Below are 16,562 nucleotides of genomic sequence, written 5' to 3' on the forward strand. Positions count from 1 at the left end.
ACAAAGTTGCTGATATGGTGGATAATGATCGATTTAACTTACTTCTCGAGCATTTGAGTCATGTCCGCATAGTCCTGGGGATCTTTTCGTCTCGAGTCTAAGACGGTTACTACTCCCTGCTCAAGCTTAATCTCTAGGAGAATATAGTGGAAGCTGCACACGCATGCATAAGTCATCAATTACATTACTATAACCTGGACTAATAAGGGAAACCGAATATGCACAAGACAGTAACACTCACTTGAAGTTGTAAGGAAAGAGTATTATATCTTTGTTTTCATTTATTACCAACGATCGTAGAAAGTTGGCCACGGTATTTTTGGCATGATATTTAACCTCAGTTGCATGTATGAGATTTGTGTTAATGAATCCAATATCACCGATTTGTCTTTTCTTCAATTCGGCGATCTTCAATCTGCATAATATAGTGAGGATAATTATAAATACATGCAATGAAAGAGCTGACCTATATAGAGAGACTTAATGACAGAAGTAGTACTACTTACAGACAGTAGCAAGTGACCGTTGATTTATCGAGGGCCTTTTGATTGAAAAACTGGAAGAACTCCTCAAATGGAACATTCAACAGTTCAATTCCACCTCCAAGTATGCCTCCCCCCATACTCTCTGCAGGTTTTCATGTACCAATCATGTAATCTTCGCATCATCGTTGTTAGAGATCTTTCATCTTTGACGAGAGGATTCCCGTAATGGTATTTGTGTTCGTCCACCTCCAAGAAATCATAATGTACATCGTCGGGCAGGTAATCTCCAAGATTGCTATAACCGGACACCATCCTCTGATCATTAGTGACGATGTCGCTAGACACCTTGAGCGGGGGGCACGATTGGTTCGCTTGTTCGCCGAGCTGGGCAATTTTTTTCCCAGCTCGTCGTTCTTTTAACCTTTGATCACTGACTGTACTTCCCAACCTCTCCGCTTCGACAAATGTCTTTGCAATAATGCGCTCATAGTTGCCTTTCGGCGGAGACTTTGGTGGTTTTGTCAGGGCAGCCAAAGTGCGCTTCGCTTTCACCGGATCTACCTTCTCCTCCGGAGGTGGATGTTTCTTTGCTTTCACCCCTTCAAAGAAGTTCGTCACTTCGGCTCGCACGATCTTCGTGGTTTCCTCCTCGGTCCTCTCGTATGGTAACTTCTCTGGAGTCTTCAGAGAAGGATCGAATCTGTATTGCCTCCCGCCTCTGGCTGTACTGCTAGACGCCGGCAGAGCAGACGGAGCGGCTGCTCTGCCTTCTTTCCTTGCTTACGAGGCGGAGGAGAAGGACTACGACGCGCCGGAGCAGCCGGAGCGGCGGCGGGTCTCTTCCGCCCTTGCTGACGAGGCGGAGAAGGAGGAGGCTGGCTGCTCGGGCGCGCCGGCGCAGGCGGAGAAGGAGGCGGAGTGCCGCCATGCGCCGGAGAAGGAGGCTGAGTGCCCTGATCACTCGCCGGAGGAGGAGGCGGAGTGCCACCACGCACCGGAGAAGGAGGCTGAGTGCCCTGATCACTCGCCGGAGGAGGAGGCGGAGTGCCCTTACTCGCCGGAGGCGTCCAGTTCGGAAGGTTGATGAGCTCCTTCCGCCATAGGCATGGAGTCTTCAGAGCAGAACCCAGCCGAGTCTCCCCTTCACCGGTAGGGTGGTCAAGCTGGAGGTCCTCAAATCCCTCCGTTATTTCGTCCACCGTCACCCTAGCATATCCTTCTGGAATCGGAGGACAGTGAAAAGTTACGCCAGGTTCAGGAGGTCGAACAGAGCCGACAGCCGCCTTGACTTTGAAGTTCTCCCATTGCGTCATAAGGTGGCAATGTTGAGACTCCGTGATAGCATCCACGGGGTAGCTAGCAGGAGCCGTCAAGACATGCTCCGGCTGAAGCACCTCGGTGGAAGCCACGCTGCTTCTCCGCTGAGATGGCGGGGTAGCTTCGGGGGTAGTTTCGACAGGTCGATTGCTGCGAGCTACGTCTCGTTCCTCTAGCGCTTGAACCCTTTCGTGCAGCTTCTGAATTTGGGTCTGCTCCACTTTTTTCCTCCTCTCCTAGCATTTGTAACCGCCTGCGTTCGGAAAACCAGCCTTCCACGGAACGGAGCCTGGCGTGCCTCGTGTCCGTCCAGGGTGCTCAGGATTCCCGAGGGCCATTGTGAGCTCGTCGTTCTCTCCGTTTGGAACGAACGTCCCTTGCTGCGCTGCATCGATATAGTGCTGAAGCCTCTTGACTGGTATTCTCATTTGCTCGTCCGTTCAAACGCACTTCCCTGATACAGGGTCCAAGGTTCCGCCAGCCCCGAAGAACCAAGTCCGGCAACGGTCTGGCCAGTTCATTGTCTCTGGTTCGATCCCTTTATCAAGCAGATCATTCTCAGCCTTGGCCCACTTAGGTCGGGCTTTGAGGTAGCCACCTGACCCCGTGCGATGGTGAAGCTTCTTCTTCGCAGCATTTTTCTTGTTTGTCGCTGACAACTTCTTACTCTTTTCCGATGTCTTGTCGGCCACAAATGCGGGCCAGTGATCTCTGATCTTCTCATATTTGCCGATGAATTCTGGTGTCTCTTCTTTGTCGACAAACGTTTTCAGCTCATTCTTCCACCTCCTGAATAGGTCTGCCATCTTCTTAAGAGCATGAGACTTGATTAATTGCTCTTTAACTGGCTTCTCCGGATCCTCCTCTGGCGGTAGGGTGAAATTTGCCTTCAGCTCAGTCCAAAGATCATCTTTCTGCATATCATTGACATAAGACACCTCAGGGTCTGACTTCTTAGGCTTATACCATTGGTGGATGTTGATCGGGATCTTGTCCCTAACAAGAACCCCGCACTGAGCAGCAAATGCTTCCTTTGTTCGGATGGGTTCAATCGGTTGGCCGTCGCGCGCGATTGATGTGATCTCAAACCTTTCATCCGAGCGCAACTTTCTCTTCGGGCCTCGTCTCTTTACCGAAGTTGTGCTCGATCTGGAGGACTAGAAAAAAGAAGAAAGACGAGAGTTAATTAATATGTGTACATACCAAAACAATGAATGCATCAATTAGCTAGTCAGCACAGGCTTAACTAATATATTTACCTGGCCAGACTCTGTTCGGTCACCGGAGCCGTCACCACGGGCTCCTTCTTGCACCAGCATTGGGTCACCGGAGCCATCATAATCATGTCTTTCCTCCTCCACTCTTCGATCACCGTAGCCTGCTTCTTCATCCTGTTCTTCCAGACCATCATTGTCGTTAAGATACGACAAGACATCACAAGAAAGTTGAGAGGGTTACGGCAAAAACTGGATGCACTTCGTGTACAAAACGGACAATCTCTTTCGAAGTATCAGGATTTCATATGGAAACTCGTCTGTTACAAAGGAATTTCATTTTTTTAAACTTATTTGAACTCCTGACTTTTTGTGTGTTCAAAATGCACCATTCAAAGCCACATCATCAATTTTCAACCCTTTCTGACTTCATTTGTTATTTTTCATGCATTTATTGATTATTTTGAGCTATAAGACCCTGAAATTGAAAAGCATTTCAAATGAACTCTGAAAAGGTTGAAAGTTGCCATGGTATCATCATTTCATCCAAATAGCATGTGCAAGAAAGTTGAGAGGGTTACGGCAAAAACTGGATGCACTTCGTGTACAGAACGAACAATGGTATCATACTCGTCTGTTACAAAGTTGGCATGGTATCATCATAATAGTTGCGGGAGAAAGTCTTCACTTTTTCTTCGCTTGTGTCATTTGCTTATTGCGCCGTAACCATGGATAATCTTCATCGTTTATCAGGATGCTTGGGTCAGCCTTGACTTTGAAGGGAGGAATTTCATGAAACTTTTCATAATCTTCAGACATGTCTGTCTTGCCCTCCATTCCCACAATGTCCCTTTTTCCTGAAAGAACTATGTGGCGCTTTGGCTCATCATATGATGTATTCACTAACTTATCTTTTCTTTTTCTCGGTTTGGTAGACATGTCCTTCACATAGATAACCTGTGCCACATCATTGGCTAGGACGAACGGTTCGTCAGTATACCCAAGATTTTTCAGATCCACTGTTGTCATTCCATACTGTGGGTCTACCTGTACCCCGCCTCCTGACAGATTGACCCATTTGCACTTAAACAAAGGGACCTTAAAATCATGTCCGTAGTCAAGTTCCCATATGTCCACTATGTAACCATAATATGTGTCCTTTCCCCTCTCGGTTGCTGCATCAAAGTTGACACCGCTGTTTTGGTTGGTACTCTTTTGATCTTGGGCGATCGTGTAAAATGTATTCCCATTTATCTCGTATCCTTTGTAAGTCAATACAGTCAAAGATGGTCCCCTGGACAACGAGTACAGCTCATCACAAACAGTGTTGTCACCTCTGAGACGTGTTTCCAACCAACTGCTGAAAGTCCTGATGTGTTCACATGTAATCCAGTCGTCGCACTGCTCCGGGTGTTTGGAGCGCAGACTGTTCTTGTGTTCATCGACATACGGGGTCACCAAGGTAGAGTTATGTAGAACTGTGTAGTGTGCTTGAGACCAAGAATGCCCGTCCCTGCATATTATTGAGTCCGCTCCTAGCGTGCCTTTTCCAGTCAGTCTCCCCTCATACCGCGATTTAGGGAGACCTATCTTCTTAAGGCCAGGAATGAAGTCAACACAAAACCCAATGACATCCTCTGTTTGATGGCCCATGGAGATGCTTCCTTCTGGCCTAGCACGGTTACGGACATATTTCTTTAGGACTCCCATGAACCTCTCAAAGGGGAACATATTGTGTAGAAATACGGGCCCTAGAATGACAATCTCGTCGACTAGATGAACTAGGACGTGTGTCATGATATTGAAGAAGGATGGTGGGAACACCAGCTCGAAACTGACAAGACATTGCGCCACATCACTCCTTAGCCTTGGTATGATTTCTGGATCGATCACCTTCTGAGAGATTGCATTGAGGAATGCACATAGCTTCACAATGGCTAATCGGACGTTTCCGGTAGAAGCCCCCTCAATGCAACCGGAAGCAGTTGCGTCATAATCACGTGGTAGTCATGAGATTTTAGGTTCTGGAACTTTTTCTCTCGCATATTTATTATTCCATTTATATTCGACGAGAAGCCAGTCGGGACCTTCATACTGAGCAGGCATTCAAAGAAGATTTCTTTCTCTTCTTTCGTAAGAGCGTAGCTGGCAGGACCTTCATACTGCTTCGGAGGCATGCCGTCTTTTTCGTGCAAACGTTGCAGGTCCTCCCGTGCCTCAGATGTATCTTTTGTCTTTCCATACACGCCCAAGAAGCCTAGCAGGTTCACGCAAAGGTTCTTCGTCACGTGCATCACGTCGATTGAAGAGCGGACCTCTAGGTCTTTCCAGTAGGGTAGGTCCCAAAATATAGATTTCTTCTTCCATATGGGTGCGTGTCCCTCAGCGTCATTCGGAACAGCTAGTCCGCCGGGACCCTTTCCAAAGATTACGTGTAAATCATTGACCATAGTAAGTACGTGATCACCGGTACGCATGGCGGGCTTCTTTCGGTGATCTGCCTCGCCTTTGCAATGCTTGCCTTTCTTCCGACATTGATGGTTGGTCGGAAGAAATCGACGATGGCCCAGGTACACATTCTTCCTGCATTTGTCCAGGTATATACTTTCAGTGTCATCTAAACAGTGCGTGCATGCGTGGTATCCCTTGCTTGTCTGTCCTGAAAGGTTACTAAGAGCGGGCCAATCGTTGATGATTACAAACAGCAACGCGTGCAGGTTAATTCCTCCGGTTTGTGCTCATCCCATGTACGTTGTAACACCCCGGATGTAACTTTCCATATTTGTAACTCCAACTCTTGCCATTTTCGGCTATGTGTTATGATATTCCCTCCGTGGTTGGGTTTTTGTCTTTCGTTTTGCATTTTGTTCATGTCATGCATCTCATATCATGTCTTCATATGCATCGCATTTGCATACGTGTTCGTCTCATGCATCCGAGCATTTTCCCCGTTGTCCGTTTTGCAATCCGACACTCCCACGTGCACCGGCGCACCCCTCTTGTCTCTTTTCGTGAGCGGGTGTTAAATGTTCTCGGAATGGACCGAGGTTTGCCAAGTGGCCTTGGTATACCACCGGTAGACCACCTGTCAAGTTTCGTTCCATTTGGAGGTCGTTTGATGCTCCAACGGTTAACCGGGTAACCGCAAAGGCCTTTTGTGTGTTGCAGAAAAACACCCCTCCAAACAGCCCAATAACCCATCTAAGCCCCCTCCATGCTCTTGGTCGTTCGATCACGATCGTGTGGGCGAAAACCGCACTCCATTTGGAGTCTCCTAGCTCCCTCTACCTATAAATAGGTGATCCTCCCGGAATTCTCGCGCGGATCAAACCCTAACCCCTTCCCCTCTCCGCAGCCGGACGTGTCCGCCCGGCCAGACAAATCGCCGCCGCCGCCCAGAGCCAACCGTACGCCGCCACGTGGCCCCAGCCACCGCGCGCCGCCCCCGGCCCGCCAGGCCCGCGCGGGGCCCGCCCGGCCCGATTCGGCCGCGCCGCCGCCCCTCGTCCTCCCGCTCGCCCGCGCCCCGAGGCGCCCAGCGCCGTCGCCGTTCCCGTCTCCGCGCCCGTCCGCGACCGCCGCCGCCTCCTCCGACCGCCGCCGCCCGCGTCCACCTCGACCTCGGCGACCGCGCCTCCACGCCCGCGCCCCGTCTCCGCCCCCGTCCCCGACCGCCGGCGCCTTCCCCGAGCGCTCCTCCGGCCTCCTCCTCTCCATCTCCGGCGAGGACCCGGCGAACCTCGGCATCCGTGCCAGCGAAACCCTAGATCGAGGTTGTCCCCGTATTTTCCTCCAAGTCCCGAAGTTATCACATTATGTTGCTATGTTCATCACATCATATCTCATTGCACACTGCTCCGTTTTGCGTGCATGATATATTGAAATGTTCATCACGAGATGCTCTTCATTTTGTTCCATTGTGCCATGCTCGTTTGAGTCCATCTTGATGCCCAAATCTCTGGTGCAAGCGTGCTATATGCTGTTAACTGCTGTCTGTTTACAGAACTTGGTGATTTGTCTTTTTTATTGCATTTTGTGTGTGCATCTTATGGGCATGAGCTTTACAGATGTTTTGATCTATGCCATGCCATCTTTATAGGGGTGTATGCCATGTATTTTTGTGATATATGTGCTGACTAGCACAAGCATGCAAACTAGGCTTCGTGATGTTTGTGTTTTCAGGGACTTAGGATTTTGCCAAGTCTGTTACTGCTGTTATTTTGATGCCATATATCCATGTGTCTACAGTGAGATCCATGCTTCTTTTTGGCATGTTCAGTAAGGATGTTTTGTAGATATAATTGTGTTCTATCCATCCATGGGCCTGTTTGCAATTATGGAGTGCCATAGCATGTCTCAATCTTGCTCTACTTTTCTATAAAATATTCCTGGCAGATTGTTAACATGATATTCAATTTTGCCAAGGTTGTTTTAGTTAATCCAAACATGCTATGAACTTGCTCTTGCCATGGTTAGCTTCATGAACATGCCATCTTGCTGTAGGTATGCTTGTTTTGTCATGCATTGCTTTGTCATGCATTGCTTTGTGATGAATGCATGATAAAACAAGCATACCTACGGCAAGATGGCATGTCCATGAAGCTAAACATGGCAAGAGCAAGTTCATAGCATGTATGGATCAACTACAACAACCTTGGCAAAATTGAATATCATGTTAACAATCTGTCAGGAATACTTTATAGCAAACGTAGAGCATGATTGAGACATGCTATGGCACTCCATAATTTCAAACAGGGGCATGGATTGATATAGCACAATTATATCTACAAAACATCGTTACTGAACATGCCTAAAAGAAGCATGGATCACACTGTAGACACATGGATACATGGCATCAAAATAACAGCAGTAACAGACTTGGCAAAATCCTAAGTCCCTGAAAACAGAGACATCACGAAGCCTAGTTTGCATGCTTGTGCTAGTCACCACATATATCACAAAAATACATGGCATAAACCCCTGTAAAGATGGCATGGCATAGATCAAAACACCTGTAGAGCTCATGCCCATAAGATGCACACACAAAATGCAATGAAAACGACAAATCACTAAGTTCTGTAAACAGACAGCAGTTAACAGCATATAGCACACTTGCACCAGAGATTTGGGCATCAAGATGGACTCAAACGAGCATGGCACAATGGAACACAATGAAGAGCATCTCGTGATGAACATTTCGATATATCATGCACGCAAAACGGAGCAATATGCAATAAGATATGATGTGATGAACATAGCAACATAATGTGATAACTTTGGGACTTAGAGGAAAATACGGGGACAACCTCGATCTGGGGTTTCGCTGGCACGGATGCCGAGGTTCGCCGGGTCCTCGCCGGAGATGGAGAGGAGGAGGCCGGAGGAGCGCTCGGGGAAGGCGCCGGCGGTCGGGGACGGGCGCGGAGACGGGGCGCGGGCGTGGAGGCGCGGTCGCCGAGGTCGAGGTGGACGCGAGCGGCGGCGGTCGCGGGCACGGGCGGCGGCGGTCGGAGGAGGCGGCGGCGGTCGCGAACGGGCGCGGAGACGGGAACGGCGATGGCGCGGGGCGCCTCGGGGCGCGGGCGAGCGGGAGGACGAGGGGCGGCGGCGCGGCCGGATCGGGCCGGGCGGGCCCCGCGCGGGCCTGGCGGGCCGGCGGCGGCGCGCGGTGGCTGGGGCCACGTGGCGGCTTAAGGTTGGCTCTGGTCGGCGGCGGCGATTTGTCCGGCCGGGCGGACACATCCGGCTGCGGAGAGGGGAAGGGGTTAGGGTTTGATATGCGCGAGAATTCCGGGAGGTCACCTATTTATAGGTAGAGGGAGTTAGGAGACTCCAAATGGAGTGCGGTTTTCGCCCACACGATCGTGATTGAACGACCAAGAGCATGGAGAGGGCTTAGATGGGTTATTGGGCTGTTTGGAGGGGTGTTTTGCTACAACACACAAAAGGCCTTTGCGGTTACCCGGTTAACCGTTGGAGCATCAAACGACCTCCAAATGAAATGAAACTTGACAGGTGGTCTACCGGTGGTATACCAAGGCCAATTGGCAAACCTCGGTCCATTCCGAGAACGTTTAACACCCGCTCACGAAAAGAGACAAGAGGGGTGCGCCGGTGCACGTGGGAGTGTCGAATTCAAAACGGACAACGGGGAAAATGCTCGGATGCATGAGACGAACACGTATGCAAATGCGATGCACATGAAGACATGATATGAGATGCATGACATGAACAAAATGCAAAACAAAATACAAAAACCCAACCACGGAGGGAATATCATAACACATAGCCGAAAATGGCAAGAGTTGGAGTTACAAATGTGGAAAGTTACATCCGGGGTGTTACATACGTACACCGTTTCCATTCCACAGCTATAAAAGTTCTTCAACTAATGGCCTTAGGTACACATCAATGTCGTTGCCGGGTTGCTTAGGGCCTTGGATGAGAACTGGCATCATAATGAACTTCCGCTTCATGCACATCCAAGGAGGAAGGTTATACATACATAGAGTCACGGGCCAGGTGATGTGATTGCTGCTCTGCTCCACGAAAGGATTAATTCCATCCGCGCTTAAACCAAACCATACGTTCCTTGGGTCACCTGCAAATTCAGCCCAGTACTTTCTCTTGATTTTTCTCCACTGCGACCCGTCAGCGGGTGCTCTCAACTTCCCGTCTTTCTTACGGTCCTCACTGTGCCATCGCATCAATTTTGCATGCTCTTCGTTTCTGAACAGACGTTTCAACCATGGTATTATAGGAGCATACCACATCACCTTCGCAGGAACCCTCTTCCTGGGAGGCTCGCCGTCAACATCACCAGGGTCATCTCGTCTGATCTTATACCGCAATGCACCGCATACCGGGCATGCGTTCAGATCCTTGTACGCACCGCGGTAGAGGATGCAGTCATTAGGGCATGCATGTATCTTCTGCACCTCCAATCCTAGAGGGCATACGACCTACTTTACTGCGTATGTACTGTCGGGCAATTCGTTATCCTTTGGAAGCTTCTTCTTCAATATTTTCAATAGCTTCTCAAATCATTTGCCAGGCACAGCATTCTCTGCCTTCCACTGCAGCAATTCCAGTACGGTACCGAGCTTTGTGTTGCCATCTTCGCAATTGGGGTACAACCCTTTTTTGTGATCCTCTAACATGCGATCGAACTTCAGCTTCTCCTTTTGACTTTCGCATTGCGTCCTTGCATCGACAATGACCCGGCGGAGATCATCATCATCGGGCACATCGTCTGGTTCCTCTTGATCTTCAGCAGCTTCCCCCGTTGCAGCATCATTGGGCACATCGTCTGGTTCCTCTTGATCTTCAGTAGCTTCCCCCGTTGCAGCATCACCGTATTCAGGGGGCACATAGTTGTCATTGTCCTCTTCTTCTTCGCCGTCTTCCATCATAACCCCTATTTCTCCGTGCCTCGTCCAAACATTATAGTGTGGCATGAAACCCTTATAAAGCAAGTGGGTGTGAAGGATTTTCCGGTCAGAGTAAGACTTCGTATTCCCACATTTAGGGCATGGACAACACATAAAACCATTCTGCTTGTTTGCCTCAGCCACTTCGAGAAAATCATGCACGCCCTTAATGTACTCGGAGGTGTGTCTGTCACTGTACATCCATTGCCGGTTCATCTGCGTGCATTATATATAATTAAGTGTGTCAAAAACCATTACAGAACATCATGAATAGATAATTAAGTGACCAAATTAATAGAAGTTCATCATCACATTAAAACCAAAGTACATACATAGTTCTCATCTAACAACATATAGCTCTCCAGAGCATCTAATTAATTAAACCATACATTAAAACTATGTAAAACATTTCAATGCGAAAACAAATGCGATCATAATCGCAACCAAGGTAACAATTGCTCCAACGGCATAATGATACCAAGCCTCGGTATGAATGGCATATTTTCTAATCTTTCTAATCTTCAAGCGCATTGCATCCATCTTGTTCTTGTGATCATCGACGACATCCGCAACATGCAACTCCAATATCATCTTCTCCTCCTCAATTTTTTTTATTTTTCCTTCAAGAAATTGTTTTCTTCTTCAACTAAATTTAACCTCTCGACAATAGGGTCGGTTGGAATTTCCGGTTCACATACCTCCTAGATAAATAAAATCTATGTCACGTTGGTCGGCATAATTTTCATAAACAATAAATGAACCAATAGTTATAAAGATAATATATGCCACATCCGAATCATAGACAGGACGAGGGTCGACGGGGGCGGATACCAAAACCATCGCACTATATAATAACAAGCAATAAAATAGTAAGAAAATTAGACAAGTATCTATCTAAAGTAAGAATTTTTTCTTTCAGAAAGAAGATAAGAACAAGAGGCTCACCACGGTGGTGCCGGCGACGAGGTCGGCGCGCGCGATCGACGGCGATGAAGATGGGAATGGGACGTGACGGGCCGCTAAACCTAGACAAATCTCGAGGAAAATTGAGCTTTGAGGTCGAGCTTCGAGACGAGAAAGCTTAACTAGTGTGGCTCGGGCATTTCATCGAACACCTCATGTGCATAGGAGGTGAGGTAGAGCACCACAAAGCCCTCCCCTCGCCGGCCAGAGAAAAACAGAGCACTGGAGTGCTCTGCTCGCGGGCGAGGGGTATATATAGGCACCTCATTGGTTCCGGTTCGTGGCATGAACCGGGACTAAAGGGCAGCATATGGTCCCGGTTCAAGCCACCAACCGGGACCAATGGTGGTGGGCCAGGAGCGAGGCCCATTGGTCCCGGTTCGTCCCACCAACCGGGACCAAAGGAGCCAGACGAACCGGGACCAATGCCCCCACGAGGCCCGGCAGGCCCCTGGCCTCACGAACCGGGACCAGTGCCCCATGGGTCCGGGTTCTGGACTGAACCGGGACTAATGGGCTGACCCGGCCTGAACCAAAGCCCTCTTTCCTAGGGGAGTGATGTCCAATTTCATCTCATCTGATCGCAGGGCATCCATGGCGTCGGTGATGGACGGATGGCTGCTCGGGTCTCGGTGCACGCACAAGAGCCCGACAAGTAGTGCACGCTCCATCTGTTGTCGCCCAGCAGTGGACTCGCTGCCTATCAGCCTGCCATCTGCGGCCTCCAGAATTGCATTCCCGTGGTACAAACTCCTTACCCATGACGAGGTGGAGGCTTATCAGGGAGACACACCGTTGGGTCCCTTCCAGAGATCATCTCTAATAGGACAATGCCGAAACTGTAGATGTCTGACTGCATATTCCGCTGGCTCGTGTCGATGAAAACAGGGTCTATGTACCCATAAGTGCCTTGCACAACATCTGTGGTCTGTGATCCGGTTTCGTGGTGAACAAATCTTGCCAATCCGAAGTCACCTAACTTCGCACCGTACGAAGTATCAAGCAGCACGTTGCTCAACTTGATATCACCATGTACGATACATTGTTGGTGTTGCTCGCAATCAACATGGAGGTATTGCAATGCAGAACCTAGGTTGAGGATGATCTCGTACCTGTTTGTCAAATCATGTTACCATTACATCAAACAAAAATTAAGTTGCATCAATGTAAATGCTCTGGAGATGGAACTACATACCTCTTTTCCCATGGTAACCAACTGTTGCCCCCCGTGTAGGTGTTGATCAAGGCTACCTTGTGGCAAGAGCTCATACACAAGAAAGAGACGTGTGTGCCTATCGTCCCGCCACCAGCATACAAACTCAACAGGATTCCACTTGTCGTCGTAGCACCAGCCTATCAATTCGACCAGGTTTCAGTGCCTCAGGCGACTTTCAATAGTGAGTTCGTCCTCGAACGCCTGCCTCCCCTGCCCGGATGCCGCCGGTTTGAATCTCTTTATCGCCACCGGTCTGCTTGAGCTTGTCAGTTGTCCCCTATAAACAAAGGCGGAACCTCCTTGCCCGAGCCTGGTTTCCTTGGCGAAATTGTTGGCCGCAAGTGCCAGCCTATGATACTCAATATGTTCAAGGCCCCTGGCGAGAGCTCTGCATCGCTTCTTCCTCATGCATAGCTGCCATCGATGGACGCCAACAAAGATGCACATGATTGCAATAACTCCAATAACTGGTGCAGTTACCTTTACTAGCAGTTTCCACATGTTCTTCCGCGCTGGCGGCGGAACCTTAGAGCTCTTGGGCGTAGGCGCCGGGATCTCGGGGCTCTTCGGCATAGGCGGTGGAATCTCGGAGCTCCCCTGTGCAGGCGCAGGCCGCGGATCCAAGGTGGAGTTAAATGACCGTGACATTATTTGGTGTGACTCGATGGCCAAGCCAGTGGCACCTGAGAAGCCGATGGCCACCACACTGGGCAAGACTTGCCTCAAGTCAACACTCGTGTTGACACGGTAAGTCACGTCGCCGATCTGGAGAACGGCCGCTAGCATTTTCGTGTCGTTGCCGTAGCTAATCTGGCAACTCATCAGAAAGCCAGACGTTAGGTTCTTGCCAGGCACAGTCGCGTTGGTGTACACCTGCGAGACAATGGAATTGACATCGATGCCCATGTGGCTGCCACTGGGGTCGAAATTATTGTTGAAGAACGTGTCAAACTCAACCGCCACGGCTCGGTCGTCGCCGGTCGCGACCGTGCCGGCGGTTGTGTTGATGAGGCCGAGGTTCCCGCCACCCATCTCGCGTTTGACATTGGGAATGCTCGCCGGAAGATAATGCCCGAGGAAGAATGTCAAGCCATCGCCAATGGTTGCATTGTTTACCTTGATTTGGAAGGTGAAGGAGGTGGTGAAGCGGGAAAGCTCGCCGGTGACGGTATCCCACAGCGGCATGGGTGTCACGAGGAACGCTCGGCCTACGCTGTTCTGGATGCTTGCACCCTCGCCGTTTCTTGTCAGTTGGATCATGTGAGACTAGGTGTCGTAGTATGCGTCACCCTGGAAATTGAAGTCTTGGGCGTCGTAGTCGGGATCGGAGAAGTTGGAGCTAAAAGAAAGCGCCGTAGCATGAGGCAGATGCTAAGAAAAAGGGTTTCCCCCCGCTTTATATTAGACCATGTCGAGTAGCAGAGGAGGATGAAAATCTGTATTCGGTGGGAGAAGCTCACCTATATATTGACTCATGATCTCGATGAATATTTGGCGATGCAAACCAACAGCCAGCTGCCCGGAGCATCTTACTCGGACCTCAACGTCATGCCGTACGCAAATCCTGTGTACATGTCGCAAAGAGGACCTCTGGTAGTGTCCGTTAAGCAGAAAGATATAAGCCAAACGACAAGTCTGAAGCTATCTCCTAGGTGAGAAAATAAGGTACTACGTGCTGCCTGACCAAGTCTGAAGCATATGTTATTCTGAGGATCAAGTATCGTCAGCATGCTAGCTACTTTTGTGGTGTCTAAACTACAAAGGCTATGGCAGCGAGAGTGTCACCGGCACCAAGGGAGTCATGTCCAATGTCAGCTCCTCCGATCGCAGGGCATCCATGGTGTGGGTGATGGACGGCCGGCTGCTCGGGTCCTGGTGCACGCACAAGAGCCCGACAAGTAGCACACGCTCCATCTGTTGTCGCCCGGTACTGGACTCGCCGCCTATCAGCCTGTCATCTGCGGCCTCAAGGACCGCATTGTTGTAGTACAAACTTCTTACCCACGACGACAATGGAGGCATATCATGGAGGCGCGTTGTTGGGTCCCTTCCAGAGACCATCTCTAGTAGAACAATACCGAAGCTGTAGATGTCTGACTGCCTGTTCCGTTGGCTCGTGTCCACGAACACAGGGTCAATATATCCGTAAGTGCCTTGCACGACATCAGTGGTCTGCGACCCAGTTTCGTGGTGAACAAATCTTGCCAATCCGAAGTCACCTAACTTGGCATTGTATGAAGACCCAAGAAGCACGTTGCTGGACTTGATATCACCGTGTACGATACATTGTTGGCCTTGCTCGCAGTCTACATGGAGGTATTGCAGCGCAGACCCTAGGTCGAGGATGATCTCGTACCTGTTTGTCAAAGCATGTACATCCATTACGTATCTAGAAAATATGAAGTTGCATACAAGGATGTGAATGCTCTCGAGATGCAATTATAATGCGTACCTCTTGGACCATGCTAACCAACTGTTTCCCTTGTGTAGGTGTTGATCAAGGCTGCCTTGTGGCAAAAGCTCATACACAAGGAAGAGACGTGTGTACCTGTCATCCCGCCACCAACATATAAACTCAACCAAGTTCCTTTGGCCGTCATAGCACCAGCCTATCAATTCGACAAGGTTCCGGTACCTCAGCCGACTGGCAATCCTGAGTTCGTCCTCAAACGCTTTCCTCTCCTCACCCGATTCTGCCAGCTTGAATCTCTTTATCGCCACCGGTCTACTTGGACTTGCCAGTTGGCCCCGATAAACAGAGGCAGAGCCTCCTTCCCCGAGCTTGTTTTCCTCTGCAAATTTGTTGGACGCATGCGCCAACTTACGATAACCAATATGTCCAAGGCCCCCGGCGAGAGCTCTATAACGCTTCTTTCTCGTGCATAGCTGCCATCGACGGACGCCAACAAAGATGCACACAATTGTTATAACTCCAATAACTGGTCCAGTTATTACCTCCACTAGCAGGATCTTTGGTGTAGGAGGGGGGCTCTTCGGTGCAGGCCGCGGGTCCAAGGTTGAGTCAAATGACCATGACATTATTTGGTGTAGCTCCACAGCCACACCGGTGGCACCCGAGAAGCCGATGGCCACCACACTAGGCAAGAACTGCCTCAGGTCAAGACTAGTGTTGACACGGTATGTCGTGTCGCCGATCTGGAGAACAGCCGCTAGGACTTTCGTGTCGTTACCATAGCTGATGTGGCAAGTCATTGGGAGACCAGACGTTAGGTTCCTACGAGGCACGGTCGCGTTGGTGTACGCCCGTGAGACAATGGAGTTGACATCAATGCCCATGTGACTGCTGCTGGTGTCGAAGCCATCGTTCAAGTATGTGTCGAACTCAACCGCCACGGCTCGGTCATCGCCGGTCGCGACCGTGCCGGGGGTTGTGTTGAAGAGGCCGAGGTTCCCGCCGCCCATCTCACGTTTAACATTGGGAATGCTCGCCGGAGGATAATGCCCGAGGAAGAATGTCAAGCCATCGCCAGTGGTTGCATTGTTTACCTTGATTTGGAAGGTGAAGGAGGTGGTGAAGCGGGCGAGCTCGCCCGTGACGGTATCCCACAGCGGCATGGGCGTCGCAAGGAACGCTCGGCCTACGCTGTTCTTGATGCTTGCACCCTCGCCGTTTCTTGTCAGTTGGATCATGTGAGACTGGGTGTCGTAGTATGCATCACCCTGGAAACTGAAATCTTGTGCGTCGTAGTCGGGGTCGGAGAAGTTGGAGTTAAAAGAAATCGCAGTAGCACGAGGCAGATGCAGAGACGATATCGAGTAGCAGAGGAGCATGACGATGTGTATTCGGTGGAAAAACCTCATGGCAGCGGCCATTTGCTGCAGTCGTGTTGTTTAGAAGCTCGTCAACAAGCTCACCATATATAACTTCAAATCTCGATGATCCCCTAGCAATGTCCGTCAAACAGAAGGGGTTGTT

General features: G+C 49.9%; 1 protein-coding gene and 1 pseudogene across 1 annotated transcript; both read right to left on the reverse strand.

The window, feature by feature from the left end:
* Window positions 1-11,918: 11,918 nt before the first annotated feature.
* LOC109774462 (L-type lectin-domain containing receptor kinase IX.1-like) lies at window positions 11,919-13,810 on the reverse strand (annotated as a pseudogene).
* Window positions 13,811-14,389: 579 nt separating this feature from the next.
* On the reverse strand, window positions 14,390-16,459 carry LOC109774461 (L-type lectin-domain containing receptor kinase IX.1-like). The gene is made up of 2 exons (XM_040402897.1): window positions 15,078-16,459; window positions 14,390-14,981 (listed from the first exon to the last, which is right to left on the reverse strand). The coding sequence occupies exons 1-2, from the start codon at window positions 16,457-16,459 to the stop codon at window positions 14,390-14,392; spliced, it is 1,974 nt and encodes a 657-aa protein (XP_040258831.1).
* Window positions 16,460-16,562: the final 103 nt, after the last annotated feature.

This window comes from Aegilops tauschii, chromosome 3 (assembly GCF_002575655.3).
Source record: "Aegilops tauschii subsp. strangulata cultivar AL8/78 chromosome 3, Aet v6.0, whole genome shotgun sequence".
NCBI lineage: Eukaryota > Viridiplantae > Streptophyta > Magnoliopsida > Poales > Poaceae > Aegilops > Aegilops tauschii.